Raw genomic sequence first — 17,899 nt, forward strand, 5'->3', positions numbered from 1 at the left:
GCGCGAGGCAAAGCGCTTAGTGCTGCACTCCCACCTGCAGGGGACGCGCCGCCAGCCCAAAAGTCCTCCCCGCCTCCTTTCCCGCTGCCCGTGTTCTGACTCGACGCGCTCAGAACTCGGCTAGCCTGCCTGGACGCTCCCCCTTCGGGCCTCGGCTAGCCTGCCTGGACGCGCCCCCGTGCGTCACGTCCGCTCAGGCTCCTGGCTCTTTAGAGTCGAAGGTGGGGCGCGAAAGGAACCTCTGCGCCTGCGCCGCGGCGCCACAGTCCGCGGTTGCAGCTGAGGGGCTCACAGGGCTTTCATGTCTCCACTAGCAAGTTTCTGAGTCCGCCACGGTCATCTTCTCTCGCAGCACGCCCATAGATTTTGATTTGGCTCAAGAGATACAAGCGAACGATGTAGAGGCGCTCGATTGCTCCCTGACCTTAGCGACGCCGAACCCAACACCACTCCCCTTAGGTCTCTCAGCTGCGAAGAGCCGAGTCTCTTCTCTGCAGTTTCCCTCCAGCTGCTTGCTGTCAGTCTGCAGCTAAAACGTTCATACTAGTGAAAACCTGCCCCGGCCGCTAAGCATGCCCAGCCGGGCTTTAATACATGTTTCTAGGGCTTGTTTACCTCTGCAGTCAAATCAGAGACTCGGAGTTGAAGGGGACCTTGGAGGTCATCAAGTCCCACCTCTTAACCCTCCCCGTCGTCCCGAGAGAGCGAATGTACGGTTTTTACTTGCACACCCCAGAAGATCACCCGTTTCTTAGGACAACTCTGATTACGTAGTCTTCCTGAAAGTTTCCGCCATTCAACTTTTATACCTTCAACAGTATTTATTGAGAACCTACTATGTGCCAAGTGCTGTAGTTCCTGGGGATAAAATGATGAGCTAGAGTGAACACATAAGATTGTTGATCTTGGAGTTTACATTCCAGATGGTGGGAGCGGCGGGGGGTGGGGGAGACCAACAACGAAAAATAATTAAAGGCCGTGGTTTATGCTTGCGAAGAAAGAAGCCAAAGCTTATGGGAGAAAAGTATAGGTGGAAACTACTTAGCGTGATCACCGAAGGCCTCTTGGAGGCGGTGACGTTTATAACCAGCCAAGTGAACAGGAGCAGAATGAGTTACAGGCTCAGAGAAGAGCAAAGCCCTTGAGGCAGGAAAGAGGACGGTGTTTTCTAGGAATAGACAGAAGGCCAGTGTGACTGGAATGTGGTGAGCCAACGTTGAGAATGGTGAGAAAAAGTTGAGAATGTAAACAGTAGCTAGATGCATGTTTTGTGGGTCATGGTAGGAAGTTTGAAAAGTATTCTAAGAGCAGTAGGAAGCCCAGGAATAATTTGGGGCAGAGGCTTGATCTTAATTAAATCGTTTAGAATCACACAAAACCCTATCACGTATATATTTTTTTCATATCATTACTTTAGAGATTTGAAAATGGCTGTCATATTTTCCTCTGAGACCCCTTCTCCTACCCCCAACCCCTCTCTAAGCTATGGTTACTTTACCTCTTTTTACCCAGAGGATTTATGGATGATTTTCAAAATGTCATTCTGAACACTTTGAAAGTGTGGAGAACTTTTAAATGTATATCATATGTGTACATCTTTAAAGGAAAGGAACCAAGACTTTTATGAGATTCTCAAAGAGGTCCCGTAGAGATTAAGAACCGCTGCTTAAACATTTCTCATCTATGTGATTCTGGTTATTGTTCTCTGAAATAGCAGGGTACAGTATCAATTTCAACTCAGGCTGGTTCTTTAAACTGTGATGTAAAAACAATAGGATTGCTCCGAGGATTAAATGAGATTATGCTCAAAAAGTGGTAATGGTAAACCATGAGGCGCCAGCCACCCATTGCTACTGTTAAGCAAACACCTGCATCCCTGGGATGGAGGAACAATTTACAGATAATGCTCCTTTAGCATTCCACAAACATTCACTAAGTGCCTATTCTGTGTAGAGCCCCTAACCCTGGTGAAAAATATCTACCTTCCAGGAGTTTGTTATCTAGTTGAACGAGCCTTGTAGAGATACAAAAACACGTTAAGCTAAATGCCCGGAGAGGGGACTGAGTAAAGTGTTCCTGGGATCTGCAGGAGAGGTGTCAATTTCCACTGGAGGTAAGTGGTTATTGGAGTTCATATTTGAAACGGGTTTCAAAGATGAACATATTGCATTTAAAAACACACAAAATCAACGTTACGCGTACACATTTTATTCTTGGTGATGTGGAAAGACCGTTTGGAGACATTGCGATCACTTCTATTATGCTGTAGGTTTCGTGAGAAAGGCACCTATCTTTTGTCCAGCCTGTTTACTATACATTGCATGCTCTGGGCAGTCCTTATCTTCACGCTCGGGAACAAAGTACACAGACACACACCCCTTTCCGAAACGAAAGGCCCAGGGACTCCGAGAGAGGGGTGGGATCCTTCTCGGCCCAACCACACAATGGGGGCCGCTTCACCGTAGCTCGCACCGCACCCCGCAGGCCCCACTCGGCCGGGGGTTCGACCGCTCGGGGCCCTGTCGCTCCTCCCCCTGCAGCCCTCGGGGGCGCAGCCACAGCCCGGCGGGGAGCCCTCCCTCGCTCTCTCGCGCTTCCCTCCTCCTTGGCTGGGGAGCCGGAAAACCCGGAGCGAACCGGCCCTGCCCGGCGACGCATGCTCAGTAGCAGGCAGGTTCAGTTCGCTAGTAGGAAGCTCTAGCGCTACACCGGCGTCGGCGGCGGCCGCGGCGGCACCTCAGGCAGCCGGATTCCCCAACAACGACCTCGGGCCTTTCCCCTCCCCCGGTACACCCCGCGCCCAGCTCCGCCCCACCCCGGGTCACTCTCGTTTTGGGGTCCCTGCTGAGCGGGCGCCGCGGCCGGAGTGTCGGTCCACACGCCCTCCCCCAGCCGCCGGCTCCGCCGCGGGGCCAGGCCGGGCCCGGGAGCGCAGCCCCGGCGGGAGGGCGGGCGGCGACCGCGGCGGAGGGCAACCCGGGGCGGCGCCAGCGGGCCGGGGAGGAGTGGGGGCCCGGCCCCGGGGCGGTGGTGCGGGATGCCACCGCCGCCGCCTCCGGGCTGCGTTCGCTCTTCGCGGCTGGTGTCCGTGTCGGGTGGGTGGCCGGGCGCGGGCTTCGCCACCCAGCTCCCTCTCCGGGGCTAGCCCGGCCGCTCGGCGCCCCGAGGGGGCCGGGCCGTCCGGTGGGGCCGCGGCCCTGTTCCGCGCTAAGAGCTCGCCCTCTCGCGGCTCCCCGGCCCGGCCGCCGCCGCCCCTCTCCCAACCCGGAGGCGCCCCGGGGGCACCATGCAGGCGCAGCAGCTGCCGTACGAGTTTTTCAGCGAGGAGAACGCGCCCAAGTGGCGGGGGCTGCTGGTGCCTGCGCTGAAAAAGGTGAGGAGCGCGCTTCCCGGCTGCAGCCCCTGCGAGGGCGCCGGGCCGGGGCTGGGGAAGGGCTGGGAGGCGGGGCGCGCGCGGAGTCGTCTTTCTTCCCGGTCTCACCGCCTCCCAGAAAGGACGGCGCACACCGAGAGGTTCCCTCACACCCGCTGGCTCTCCGTGTTGACATTAACCCGGTGTGGTGTGTGGGAAGGCCGCAGGGAGCCTGAGAGAGTTTGTCCGAAGAATCCAACCGCTGAGAGCTTATTGCCCCTGCCCCTGGTTCAGAGACGAGAGTTGGAGGAGCCTCCGTTTTCAGTGGAGGTCAAAGCAGGCCACTTTTCCGCCTTCTCGGTCCTCTCCCCGAGCTGCTGTCAGCCTCCGGTTTTAGGTGTCCAGTCTGCTCGTCTAAGTGGGCTCCAGAATGCTCTGGCCATAATGCTTGCTCTAAGTAATTGCAGAGCTCGCCTGCCAGCAGGAACAGGGCCTGCTTTGCTCGCCCTCTGTAATCACTCTTCATTCCCCTGAATTCCCCGACTCCTCCGATTCACAGGGGCGGGTGCACATGCCACTGGCCTTCCTTCCTTCCTTCCTTGCTTTCCTTCCTTCCCTTCCCTTTCTCTCTTTCTTTCTCTCTCTTTTTCTCTCCCTCCCCGCCCCCCACGTCTCTCTTTCTCTCTCAAAATCTTGGTACTGTCATTCGGTTTGTTGATTAGAAATTTTAACATTTCTGTGTTTCTTCGAATTTGCCACATTGTTATCTAAACTTACATACCCCGTGATCTGTACTTTTACACGTTTTAGTATAATTAGGAAGTGTAGTTACATTTTCAGAGCTTCTGAAGCAACGTTGTGACTTAATAATACACTAAAACATCAGCAACTGATCTCTGAATGAATATTAAAAACTATCAGATTATTTTGTTTTCCTTTTACCTCTTATAAATATAGGGATAGCTTTACCCTTTTAATAGTGTTTCTAAAGCCCCATTTCTTGTTGCTCGAAGAATGTTTCATGTTATCTGATTTTAAAATATTTTTATTCCTCACTGAGAGTTGAGATTATAGTGTACCTTTTCTTTTAAACATTTATACTTTAAAAAAACTGTGTTTTAAGAGGTATCTGATATTTCTCAAAGGCCAGCAACTTTTACTTTCCCTTTTGCGATGTTCTCCCTCTCCCCCTCTTGGTAGCTCACAATGGAACCTATTTGGTTTGTTAGTAGAAATTGCTCATATATTTCAAATATAAGTTACTGACTTTTTTGCTCAGGTATCTGACTAGTCACAGATATCTCTGTGATAATTGTTTTCTAAGAAAACCAAATCTTTGCCATATGCCTTACCTGCTTTATTCATTAGAAATCCTGTCAGGCTCTCTGTTTACTTTTGCTTTACCTGCTAGCTTGCCATCTTAGGTTGTAATAGAAGGGGAGTAGGAAGTCTCAATGATGCTAGAGGCAGGTATCCTGACCAGGGTGGGGAAGAGACAAAAATTATTGACAATATATAAAAGAACTAATAAAGCACTATCAGTTTGGGGCTGTTTTGCTTGGAAGCAAGCAGTTCCTATCCCATGGAAGTCACCATGAAACCCTGTCAGTTGAGGCTCCTATGAGGTAGTGAAAAGAGCACTGGAGGATTTAGCAGACCAGATCTAACTCTGCCACACTGGTGGCCCATGCTGAAATCTGTCCACAAAAGCATTTTTTTTGGCTGGCATAGTGTTGTTTTATTTTTAATGTAATCAGATGCCAGTATTTTCAAATGGGAGATATTACATAAAATCTGAATTTTGAGCTTTTCTTGGAGAATAGGAAGATCTCTCCACATTGGGCCAGCATTCAAGCAAGGCAGTAAGCTGCTGGAGCTGAGTAAATGGCTGCCTTCTTTAGACAAGGCATCTGTCTAAGATTTTCCACAGTCCCCACCAGTCCTCTTTGCTTATTTATATAAACCCGGTTTGACTTTAAGCAGAGATACCCTTGCTTGACAGTAGAAGTGATGGGAGAAGGTGGAAGTGTACACAGTCTCGCTGATGTGTGAGATTCTCCCAATTCGTATATAAAATACGCACTAAAGATGATTTTAAGCCACCAAAGACAGGTTGAAAATATATTTGGTAGCTCAAAACCTGCATTTTCATCTGCTTGTTAGACATTTCCTGTGGATATCTCCATATCTTCTTTTCGACTTATTGTACTGTTTGCAGATGCATCAGCTTGTGTTATCTAACCTGAGGCTCTTTGAACATCCAGGTTTTCTTCACCTGCACGGCCTTTTGCCTGGCCTAACACCACTCATCTTCTGGACTCTCTAGACCTCAGATCTTTTCTCAGATCCTCAGGCCTGAGTTGGATAGTCTTTCTTTCAATCTAAATATTCTTTTAGCACCCTAGCCTAGCACTTAACAATGAATTTTAAGTTCCTATTTTTTTCCTGTTTACGTTCCCCACCCCAACCAGATTGGATGGTCTTTGGGAACAGGGACGATATTTTACCCTCGTTTTATCCTCCATGTATACAGTGCCTGACGCCTGGTTGGCACTTAAATTTGAATGAAAGGGTAGGGAAAACCCAAACAAAACGATCAGCTCCCTCCCTTTCACCTATTAAAAAAGAATTCTTCTTGATCTATTAGCTGTATTATTATATTTGACTGGTTCAAAACTTTGGAGTCATCTCTGATGACTTAGTACTGCCCACACCCAGTCAGAGCCTGTAGCTTCATTCCCCTTGACATGTTCTTTCAATCTATTCCCCCTACTCCCACTGCTCTTGAGTCCCCTTTCCCAGACTACTGCTGTAGCCTCTTTACTGAGTTCACTGCTTCTCACCTCTCCTTTATCTATTTTTCAAATTTCAGAAGTTATGGGACACTTCTGAATGTGTCACACTCTTGTTCAGAACCGTTGATGTCTTTTGAGGGCATAGAATGAAGTGTGTATTCTTTGGAATAAACTTGATAGTGATCTGTGGTCTGGCTTCATCCTGCTTTTCTGGATGGATTGCTTACCATAGTCTTTCATATACTTTATGCTTCAGCCAGACTGGACTACTACTTTTCCTGAAAATCCCCAGAAGGTCTCAATATATCTGTTAGTCTAAGTCCTACCTTATCTATTGCATAAGCATATTGTGTCTACTGCAGACCAAGTATTGCTCTCAGCACTAAGGATTAAAAGGTAATTGACATCATCCAGAAATGACTAAGTTCGAATATGATGGGAAGTGGCAGAAGATGAGTTTGGAGAGGAAACTGATTTATAGAGAACTTTTTGTATGTTAAGCTAAGGAGTATGAATTTTATCTTGAGGGGATAGATGGCATTGAGGAATTTTAAATAGGGGAGTAACATAAAATTTCAATTTTAGAAAATCCACTTTGGCCATAGAATAGAAAATGGATTGGAGAATAATGAGACCCAAGGTAAGGAGAAAAGTTAGAAGAAGGCTAGGGTTAATAGTCCAGCCAAGAGATGATATGCATTTGAATTAGGATGGAAGTGTGGAGATGGATTTTACTTGAGAGATGTTTAAAATGCAGAATTGACAGGATCTAGTAACTCACTGATTGATTGGGGGAAATGGTAAGAGTAGGAGGATTCTTAAGTTTCTGGTTTGAGTGCCTTTAGTCAGGATAGAGAATGTAGGAGGAGAACCTGCTGGGGTGGAAAGAGTGGCATTATAAGATGAGTTTTGAACTTGTTGATTTAAAAGTCATTTTGGGTTATCCAGGTGGACTTGTCAAACTGGCAACTGGTTGTTGGTATCTGGTGAAACAGATTTGGGACTTCCAGGTGTGTGAGTAGAGCCATGAGAATAGACAAAGCTTATATCCTATGAAAGACTTACACGTGAATGTTCATGGCAGTTCTGTTCAGCAGAAAATTGGAAACAACCCAAATGTCCATCAGCAGGTGAATTAATAAACAAATTGTGATATAGTCATACATTGGAATACTTCTCAGCAGTAAAAAGGAATGAACTATTGATATACAAGACAACGTTGCTTAATCTCAAAATAAGCTGAATGAAAGAAGCCGAAGAAACTGCCCCCTGCCCCCTCAAAAAACACCACAGTATATACTATAAATTTCTAGAAAATGCATCCACAGTGACAAAAAGCAAGTCAGTAGTTATTTTGGGGGGCAGGCTTTTATGTTCATTTGTCTTGATTGTACCAGTAGTTTCAGGAGAGTATACATATATTAAAATTTAACGGATTATACAGCTCAGATATGTGCAATTTATTGTATGTTAATTGTACCTCAAAGAAGGTGTTAGTGAGGCCACCCACTGAAAATGATTAGAGATAAGAATGAAATAAGGCTGGCATCAGAACTGGGGAAATAGAATGGACAATAGGGTGTAGGGGAAGAGCAGAGGGAAAGGCATGAGTAAAGGAGATTAAGAAGGAAAGAGTCAGGTAGAAAGAATGGGACCCTAGTGGCTGAGAAGCTGAGAATGGAAGGAGTTTCAAGAAAAGTGTCATTAACTGTATCAGGCTATAGAAAAGTCAAATAAGGGGCCTGAAAAGTGTTAGTTAGATTTGACAGCTTAGGGGTCACTTATGTCCAAGCAGTTTCGGTGTGAGAATAGAAGATGGAAGAGCATAGAAAAAGAATAGCAAGAACAAATGAGTTTCTTCAGATTTTTTTTTCCCCCTAGAAGCTTGGAAATGAAGGGAAAAGAGATACCTCTGTGACAAGAAGGGGGTTCAAGTTGGGGAAGACAGTTGTTTTTTATTTGAAGGTGATGGAAACTTGTTTATGTTAGGAGGCTTTGGGGAAGGAGCTGATAGAGAATGCTAGTGAAGATACTGAACAAGATGAGCTCAGGAACACAGCAGTGGGATTTGCCTTGAATTATTTGCCAGGTACTATTTTAAGTGCCTTGCATGTGTTCTCTTATTCTCACAGTATACTGTTATTGTCTCTATTTTATAGGAGAGAAAACTGAGGTTTGGAAAGTATAACTTGGTTACAGAGTCTGCATTTTTAAGCAGTACTGATGATGATCCGCTACCTCTGGCAGGAGTGATGACATCCTTTCTTCTGAGGTGGGAGGAGGTGAGATAAAATGGGTTTGTAGGTTGGGGAGCAGGTAGTTCATGCTCGGTAGCCACTATGTTCATGATGGAATGAAAGGCAAGATCCTTTACATAGAGTGAGGAAAGAGAAATGAGTAAGGAGTTTAAGAAGCATCATCCAGTTTTGGAATTGCTGCTGTGGAGTCTGGAGAAGGGAGCCAACCAGTGAATTAGAAAGGAATTGCTCAGCAGTGCTGAGTGTGGAAGTTATAAATTTGGAGTAGCATTCATTGGTCTAGTGGTTGTGAGATTTTCCTCGGGCAGCACTCATCAGTTTAGGTAAATGGTAGGGTAGTTGGTTGCAGGTGGCTGCAGTAGAGACGAAGAGAATAGAGATATTACAGATGATTGGAAGTGAAGCTATAAGAGACATAATGGAGGTGTAAATGAGAGCTCCATGGATTAGAAATCTCAATGAGTTAGAAAAGGGTAATGGGAGCACGTAAGGAATTATTTTACAGTTTACACCTGGATTTTATAATTTACATTTTACTGTTTGCTTTATCACATGCCTATTCATCCACCAATACAACTTACGTTTTGATGGATTTCAAAGTAAGTTGTGGACATCGGTACACTTTACCCCTAAATACTTCAGCATGTATGTCATTAACTTAGAGTTCAGTATTTGTTTGCAGTTCTTTTTGTTTTTTAGGTAAAATTTACATATAATGGAATACACAAATGTTAATTGTACCATTTAATGAATTTTGGCAAATCAGTACAACCTAAGCCTCTACCAAGATATCGAACATTACTATCACTCCTGAAATTTCCCTCATGTGCCTTCTCGGTCAGTTCCTGCTCCCAACCTCCAGAAGCAACTGCTCTTCTGATCTTATAGGTTAATATTATCTGTTCTAGGATATCATATAAATAGAATCGTACAGTATATATTTTTGGAAAGGCTTTTGAGATTGTGTTTATGAAGAATTCATTCCTTTTTTCTCTCATATGAACATGTCAAAAGTTTATCAAGTGGATGTATATCAGGGACGTTTCCAGTTTGGGGCCGTTATGAATAGAGCTGCCATGAATGTTCTTATACAGGTTGTGTTGTAGAAATGTTTTCATTTCTCTAGGGTAAATATCAGGAGAAATGGCTCATAGAGTAAGTGTCCGCTAGTTTTATAAGAAACTCCCAGACCTTTTCTCAAAGTGGTTGTACCATTTTATGTTCCCACCAACAATGTATGAGAGTTCCAGTTGCTCTACATCCTTGCCAGTACTCAGTGTTATTAGTCTTTTTTTTTTAAATTTTTTTTATTTTTTTAGTCTTTAATTGTAGTCGTTGTGGTGGGTGTGTAGTGGTATCTCATTGTGGGTTTTTTTTTTTTTGCGGTACGCGGGCCTCTCACTGTTGTGGTCTCTCCCGTTGCGGAGCACAGGCTCTGGACGCACAGGCTCAGCGGCCATGGCTCACGGGCCCAGCCGCTCCGCGGCACGTGGGATCTTCCTGGACCGGGGCACGAACCCGTGTCCCCTGCATCAGCAGGCAGATTCTCAACCACTGCGCCACCAGGGAAGTCCTCATTGTGGTTTTAATTTGCTATATCCTGATGACTAATGATATTGAGCACTCTTTCTTGTTCTTGTAGGTTATTTGTATATCTTCTTTTGGGCAGTGTCTGTGTAAATCTGCTGCCCATTTAAAAAATTGAGCTGTTTTTCTTTACAGTATTGAGTTGTGGGAGTTCTTTGTATATCCTGGTTAACTGTCCTTTATCAGATATATGTTTCATGAATATTTTCTTCTAGCCCGTGGCTTGTCTATTCATTTTCCTAATGGTGTTTTTTGATGAACCCGAGTTTTTAATATTGATGGAGTCAAATTTATCAGGTTTTTTTTCTTTTAAGGTTATTGTGCCCTGTCCCAGAACCCCTTGCCTGCCACCAAGTCATGAAGACATGGTCCTAATGCTATTTTCTAAAAGCTTTATAGTTTTAGCTTTTACATAATCTGTGGTCCATTTCAAATTAATTGTGTATGATACGAGGTAAGAATTGAGATTCATTTTTTTTTATGCTTGTATCTAGTTATTTTAGAACTATTTGTCAGAGGGACTTTCCTTTCCCTGTTGGATTCTGTTGTTGTTTTTGTGAAAATTAATGAATATATATTATATATTAATGTAAATGTATATTTAAATATGTAATATATATAAAATATATATATATTTTTAGACTCTCCATTCTGTTCCATTGATGTTTTGTTTATCTTTACCCGAATACCACACTATTGATTACTGTAGATTTATGGTAAGTCTTAAAGTTAGGTAGTGTAAGTCCTCCTTCTTTTAAAATATTATTTTATTGTTTCTAGGTTTTGCATTTCAATATAAATTTTGAACCATTCTGTCAATTTCTACCAAAAAATCTTGGTGAGATTTTAATTGTAATTGCATTGAATCTGTAGATAACTAGGGAAGATTGACATCTTAACAATAGCAAATCTTTGGATTCATGAATGTAGTATAGGTCTCCATTTATTTAGACTTTTAAATTTCTCTCAGAAACACTTTAAGTGTAGAAGTCTTACATGTCTTTGGTTATGTTTAATCTGAAATATTTTGCTTTTTGATGCTATTGTAAATTGTTTCAAAATTTTATTTTCCAGTTGTTTGCTACAAGTATATAAACAATAGGTGAAAATTTGGAGAGCAATAAAGAGAAGTTGCAGGGTAACACATGTGCCCAGGCCTAGAGAGAATTTAGTCCAGATGGGAGATGAAGGAGAGAGACTTCTAAGGGGAAAGAGAGAGGGAATTGCAGAAATTTTATATTGCTATCATTTGGAAGTCCTTAAATATGCATCGAGTCCTTCAGTATGCCGAAAATGCATGAAAAAGAAAGGCATTATGAAACTCAAAAAAGTTGTTTAATAAAGATGATATATCTGAATAAAAAACAAAAGCATGTAGCTGACTTTTGTATATTGATTTGTATCCTTTGACCTTGCTCGTAGTTGTTTTGTAGACTTTATAGAATTTTCTACATAATTATGTCATATGCAAATAGTCTTATATTTATTTCTTTTTCTTATTTTACTGACTAGGACTTCCATTACAGTGTTGAATCAAAGTAGGGAGAGTGCTCATCCTGCCTTGTTCTCATTCTTAAGGGAAAAGCATGTCTTATTTCACCATTAAGGATGATGTTAGTTTTCATTGATGCTCTTTATCAGATTGAGGATTTCCCCTTCCACTTTTAGTTTTCTGAGAGTTTTGGGGTTTTCTAAAATCACAAATGGATACTGAAGTTTGTCAAATGATTTTTCTGTGTCTCTTAAAATAATCATAAGGTTTTTCTCCTTTATTCTGTCAGTATTATGGTAAATCACCTTAATTGATTTTGAATGTTAACCTACATTTCCTGGATAAGCCATAGCAGATAGTATTTTATTGATTTCCTGCTTTGTGTCAGTATTCTAGGCACTATGCTTGGTACTTTACATACTTATCTCTGTTCTACCCATTGACTTCTCAAGGTGGTGATTTTTATAGCTGAGTTTTACAGATGAGGAAATGGATCCTCAGGCAAATTGCTCAAGATCTTGTGACTAATGAGTAGAATCAAGATTTGAACTTATGTCTGTTTAGCTTCAGAGACAACTCTTTCCACTGTACTGTGTTTCTTCCTTTGAGTAGGCAGTATAATACAGACAATGGTGTTCTAATTGTCCTGCACCTTAGGTTTTAGGGAAGCAGTGTCTTAGGAGGGAAGGAGGCTGAATGAAGAGGGTTTTGAAACTCCTTGAGTTAGGCTGAGAAGCTTAACTCTTCTACATATTGGGGCTCTGTGTAGAATTGCATTTGACAAAAGGATTCTGCTGTATAAAAAAGTAATAATTTTAAAGGTGGTAGTTAATGAAAAGACAGCATAGACCATAAAGGAAAGGGCTGAGAAGTAATGGTCTTGGGATGGCAATAGGAAGCTAGGAGACTATCCTTGTATGTTTATATTTGGGAGTGAAGGAAGTGACATTTTAGTGGAAGTGGGAGTTAGCCAGGTGAGGATGAGGAGGAAGTGTGTTCCAAGGGTTTGTGGTCCAAAGAGTCTTTGGAGTCCAAGAGGAGCTCAGCATCTTAGGAATTCTGAGTAGCTGGAGTCTGGAGCGTGGAGACAGGTCTTGTGAACCAAATTGTTTCATTTTATCTTGTGAGCAGTAAGGAACCACTGAAAGGTTTTAAGCAGGATATTGATAATAAGATATGAATTTTGAAGGATCACTGTCTGCTCTGTGGAGCCTGGATTAAATGGCAGCAGAACTGTAGGCAGGAAGGTAGGTTAGGGGACTTTTGCAGCAATTCATGGAAGGGATGATGGTGGTCTTGACTAGGGCAGTAGCTGTGGGGATAAAGAAAAGTGGACATATTTTATTTTTATTTATTTATTTTTGGCTGCATTGGGTCTTCGTTGCTGCGCGTGGGCTTTCTCTAGTTGTGAGCGGGGGCTACTCTTCGTTGCAGTGCACGGGCTTCTCATTGCGGTGGCTTCTCTTGTTGTGGAGCGCGGACTCTAGGCGCATGGGCTTCAGTAGTTGTGGCATGCGGGCTCAGTAGTTGTGGTTTGCGGGCTCTAGAGCGCAGGCTCAGTAGTTGTGGCTCACGGGCTTAGTTGCTCCACGGACTGTGGGATCTTCCCCAACCAGGGCTCGAACCTGTGTCCCCTGCACTGGCAGGTGGATTCTTAGCCACTGCACCACCAGGGAAGTAGTGGACAGAGTTTAGATTTAGAGGTAGATTGGTAGTTGAATGACAGGGTAGTGAGAGGAGTCAAAGCTGATTCCCAGGATTCTGGCATAGGAGTCTAAGTGGTAATGGTGATGAAAGGGGGGATACTGGGAGAGGAACACCTTTGGAGGGGAACTAGGAAACCATCAGTACTCTGGGAATGAGAAGGTGTGAGGGAATTGTGATAGGAGGAATTTACACATTGTGGGTAGTCAAGCGTGCAAGCATGGAAGGGATCTTTGTTGGATTGTCCTTATTAATTACAGGCAGGTACAACCTGAAGGCCCTGATGATATCTTTCAATGTACATTTCAAATACCATCTCTACAAAGGCTTTCTACTACAATTCCATCCCGTAAATAGAATGAATCTCTTAATTTCTTTAGTACTTTATACTTCAATTTTAGTACTTAATGATAATCTGCCCTTTAAAGTTTGTTTGTATCTGTGGCTTCTCTCCTCCACTATATTGGGAGCTATTTGAGAGCACGATAGGATCCTACTCACCTTTGTATTCCCTGTAATGCTTAGCATATTTCTCATGTATAGCAGGTGCTCAGTACATATGTTGAATTGTATGAAGTTCTGATCTTGTCCCCTCAAGAATATACTTACTAAGGAGTTAGCTGAGATCTTTACCAGTCAAAAGGCATTGGAATTGTCATGTTTGGTGTATCCTATTTTAGCAAATAGGGAAACAAATAATTCATTTGAAATGGCAAAATAGAAAAAAACAGTCTAATGCTGCAAGGGAGAAGCAGATGCCAAGATGGGATTAAGCATGCAAGAAATTTATTAGGAGAAGTACTTGTGAGAGAAAATGAGGACAGAGGCAAGGAGAGTTGTCAGACTGATGTAAGTCTGACTCCAAGTGAAGGAGAGAGGTAAGGAAGGAAGTCTGGGTGAAAGTGTCGTAGTTCTAAGGAAGTTCACCAAGACCTCAGAAGTCCTTGAGCCAAAGTTGCCTATCACAAAAATTCCTCATCTCCCAGGACTAGGGCTGCCTTAGTATGCCTATGGTGCTCTTTGCCTGGCAGCAGCCAGTTGAGAAGTGTGGCCTCCATGCACAGTGATGGATTTCAGAGTGCAGCAGCTGGGGCCCACAGTCAAGTATTTCCCCTGGAGTCAGAGATCTGAGAGGCTCATTCTCATAGCCAACCAGGGTCATGTCTGTGGCTATAAATTGCCTGATTTGGGAGAATTTAATTACAGTATTCCCTCAGTTAAAGTGGTAATTTGTTCCCCCCAAACCCCTTATGCTTTAAGAAAAATATACCTTAGGATGAGTTCTAAAAGTCAAAACTTAATTGTCATTGATATTAATAGTACACAGTTTGCTTTAGTAGTTATCAAATAAAGTTTGCATTTCATATTCAAGTTTATTTCATAATTAAACCTTTAATGTACCAAACCACAAACAAAGCAGTAAAGATGAAAGAAAACAATGCAAACGATACCTGTATTATTACTGTATGAACTAGTGAGCCAGGAGCACTTCAGGCACTTCAGCAGTACCTTGAGTAGTCCAGCCGTCCAGTTATGAAGATGAGTGCTTGTTGACTTTCCTTTCTACACTGAGCTGCCTCCGGCAGACAAACACAAATCAGTAAAAGAAATTACTCATAAAGTCAGATTCTGGAAATCTCCCATTGGAGTTGGGGAAGGGAGCATACACTGGAGAAAAGAGGTAATTTAAAGTTTTGGTTTTATGGACCCTGAATTACTCATATTATTTTTAAAGTAGGTATTTTAAAATTGTAATGGGAAGATGATTTTGAAAAGAGTTTTCAAAATTTTCCTGCTGATTTTGACTGGTTTGGTTTTATTCACCAAATTTGTTGAGTATTTATTGTATGGCAAACATTATGGACAATTAAAAAATGAAACATAATTGTTGCTTTTATGAAACTTGTATATGGTGGTAAAAAGAAAATCTGTAATCTTCCCATATGTGTTAAAACACTCCAGTCCTAGTGTACAGAAAGTTTGGTTCAGGGTTAAAAATAAAAATTTTTAAAATAGATAAAAAATAAATAAGTCTTGGAATTAAAAAAAAGTTGAGTTTTAAATTAGAGACTTTTTGTAATAAGCTAACTTAAATTCCAGTTATTCTTTTATAATTCCTGAAACAAACTTTTCCCTTTCTATATAGACAAGTCCCATTTTCTATTTTACTTACAATCTAAACCATTTGCAAGTAAATTGATTTCTGTGTATGGCTCAGTAGTTTGTAATGGAATGCACTTACTGATAATTGCATTCACAGCTGTTTTGTTTAAGGACTTTGATAGGATTCTGATTTCTGTCCATATGTTTAATAACTTTTTCTCTTATTTATTGTGGTAAAAAAATATATGTAAAAAAATTAATCATTTTAACCATTTCTAAGTGTAAATTCAGTGCCAAAAACTGCATGCATAAGGTTGTGCAACCATCACCACTATCTATTTCCAAAACTTTTCAACACCTCAAACAGAAACTCTGTACATATTAAGCAATAACTCCTAACTTCCCCCTCCCCCAGCCCCTGGTAACCTCTAATCTACTTTCTGATTTTATGAATTTGCCTATTCCAGATATTTCATGTAAGTGGAATCATACAATATTTGTCCTTTTGTGTATGATTTATTTTAGTTAGCATAATGTCTCATCCATATTGTATCAGAATTTAATTCCTTTTTAAGGCTGAATAATATTTCATTGCGTGTGTATACCACATTTTGTTTATTCATTCCTCTGTTCATGGACACTTGGGTTGTTTCTACCTTTTGGCTATTGTGAGTAATGCTACAGTGAACATTGGTATACAAGTATTTGTTTGAGTTCCCGTTTTCAATTCTTTTGGGTATATACCTGGAAATGGAATTGCTGGGTCACTTGGTAATGCTATGTTTAAGTTTTTGAGGCACTGTCATACTGCTTTCTACAGCAGTCACATGATTTTACATTCCTACCAGCAATGTACAAAGGTTCCAGTTTCTCCACGTCGTCACTTATATGTTATTTTCTGTTTTTTGTTTTGTTTTTAATTGCCATCCTAGTTGATGTGAAATGATACCTCATTGTGTTTTGGTTTGTATTTCCCTAATGACTAATAATGTTGAGCATCTTTTCATGTTCTTAACGGCGGTTTGTATATCTTCCATGGAGAAATGTCTGTTCAAGTCCATTGCCTATTTTAAAAATTAGGTTGTTTGTGTTTTTGTTGTTAAGTGTTAGGGCATCGTTGTATATTCTTGATATTAGACCCTTATCCGCTATATGATTTGTAAATATTTTCTCCCATTAAAACACAACCAAAAAACTGTCTTTTCAGTTTCTTGATAATGTCCTTTGCACAAAAGTTTTAAATTTTGATGAAATTCAGTTTATCTATTTTTTTCTTTCATTGTTTGTGCTTTTGGTGTCATATCTGAGAATCCTTTGCAAAATCCAAGATCATGAAGATTTACCCCTAAGTTTTCTTCTAAGAAATTTATGTTTTAGCTCTTATATTTAGGTCATTGATCCTTTTGGGGTTAAATTTTGTATTTGGTGTGAGTTAGGTGGAACTCACACCGAATACATGTGGAAATCTGTGGAAAATTCATTTCCACAGATGTGGAAATGAATTCATCCTTTTGCATATAGAAATCTGGTTGTTCCAGCACCATTTGTGGAAAAGATTGATCTTTTCCCACTGAATAGACTTGGCATCATTGTCAAAAATCAATTGACCGTAGATGTATAGATTTATTTCTGGACTCTCTATTCTATTCCATTGGTCTATGAGTCTGTGTTTATGGCAGTACCACACTGTTTTGATTACTGTAGCATAGCATAGTAAGTTTTGAAATTAAGAAGTGGAGTCCTACAACTTCGTTTTTCTTTTTTATGATTGTTTTGGCTATTCAGCAATTCCGTATGAATTTGAGAATTGGCATTTCCATTTCTGCAAAAAAGGCTATTGCAGTTTGATAGAAGTTGCATTGAATCTGTCGATTATTTTGGTTAGTATTGGCATCTTAATATAAAGTCTTCCTACCCATGAACACAGGATGTCTCTCCATTTATTTAGGTCTTCTTTAATTTTCTTCAGCAATATATTGTAGTTTTCAGGGTAAAATACTTCCACCTCTTTGGGTAAATCCATTCCTAGGTATTTTATTCTTTTAGATGCTATTATTCTTTTAGTTGCTAAATGGAATTACAGTCCTAATCTCCTTTTCAGATTGTACCTTGTAGGTGTAAAACACAACAGCTTTTTGTGTGTTGATTTTTGTTCTGCAACTTTGCTAAATTAATTTACTAGCTCTGGTAACTTTCTTATGGATTCTTCAGGACTCTTCTACATATAGGATAATGTCATTTGCAAATAAAAATAGTTTTCTTCCTTTCCATTTGGATGCCTTTTATTTCTTTTTCTTGTTTGATTGCTCTGGCTAGAACATCTAGTACAGTTTTGAATAGCAGTGGTAAAGTGGGCATCCTAGTCTTATTCCTGATCTTGGGGTGAAAGCTTTCAGTTTAGCTGTGGGTTTTTCATAGATGCCCTTTGTCATGTTGAGGAAGTTCCCATCTATTTCTAGTTTTAGGAGTGTTTTTATCATGAAAGGATGTTGGGTTTTGTCAAATGCCTTTTCTGAGTTAATTGAGTGATCATGTGTGTTTTCCTTTATCCTATTAATGTCTATTATATTGATTTTTTTTTAAATGTTGAATTGCTTCTGCATTCTTG

General features: G+C 41.5%; 1 protein-coding gene across 3 annotated transcripts in view; it reads left to right on the top strand.

The window, feature by feature from the left end:
- The first annotated feature begins 2,716 nt into the window (after positions 1 to 2,716).
- SOS1 (SOS Ras/Rac guanine nucleotide exchange factor 1) overlaps positions 2,717 to 17,899 on the top strand; it is a 152,899-nt gene continuing 137,716 nt past the window's right edge. The window contains exon 1 of one of the 3 annotated variants that reach the window (XM_027113335.1): positions 2,717 to 3,373. In XM_027113335.1, coding sequence (XP_026969136.1) covers positions 3,287 to 3,373 — 87 coding nt within the window. In that variant the 5' untranslated portion in view covers positions 2,717 to 3,286. The remainder of the gene's footprint in view (positions 3,374 to 17,899) is intronic. The other 2 variants (XM_027113333.1, XM_027113334.1) reach the window with 2 other exon arrangements.

Source organism: Aethalodelphis obliquidens, unplaced genomic scaffold (assembly GCF_003676395.1).
Source record: "Aethalodelphis obliquidens isolate GAN/ISIS:26980383/991018 unplaced genomic scaffold, ASM367639v1 scaffold12, whole genome shotgun sequence".
Classification (NCBI taxonomy): Eukaryota; Metazoa; Chordata; class Mammalia; order Artiodactyla; family Delphinidae; genus Aethalodelphis; species Aethalodelphis obliquidens.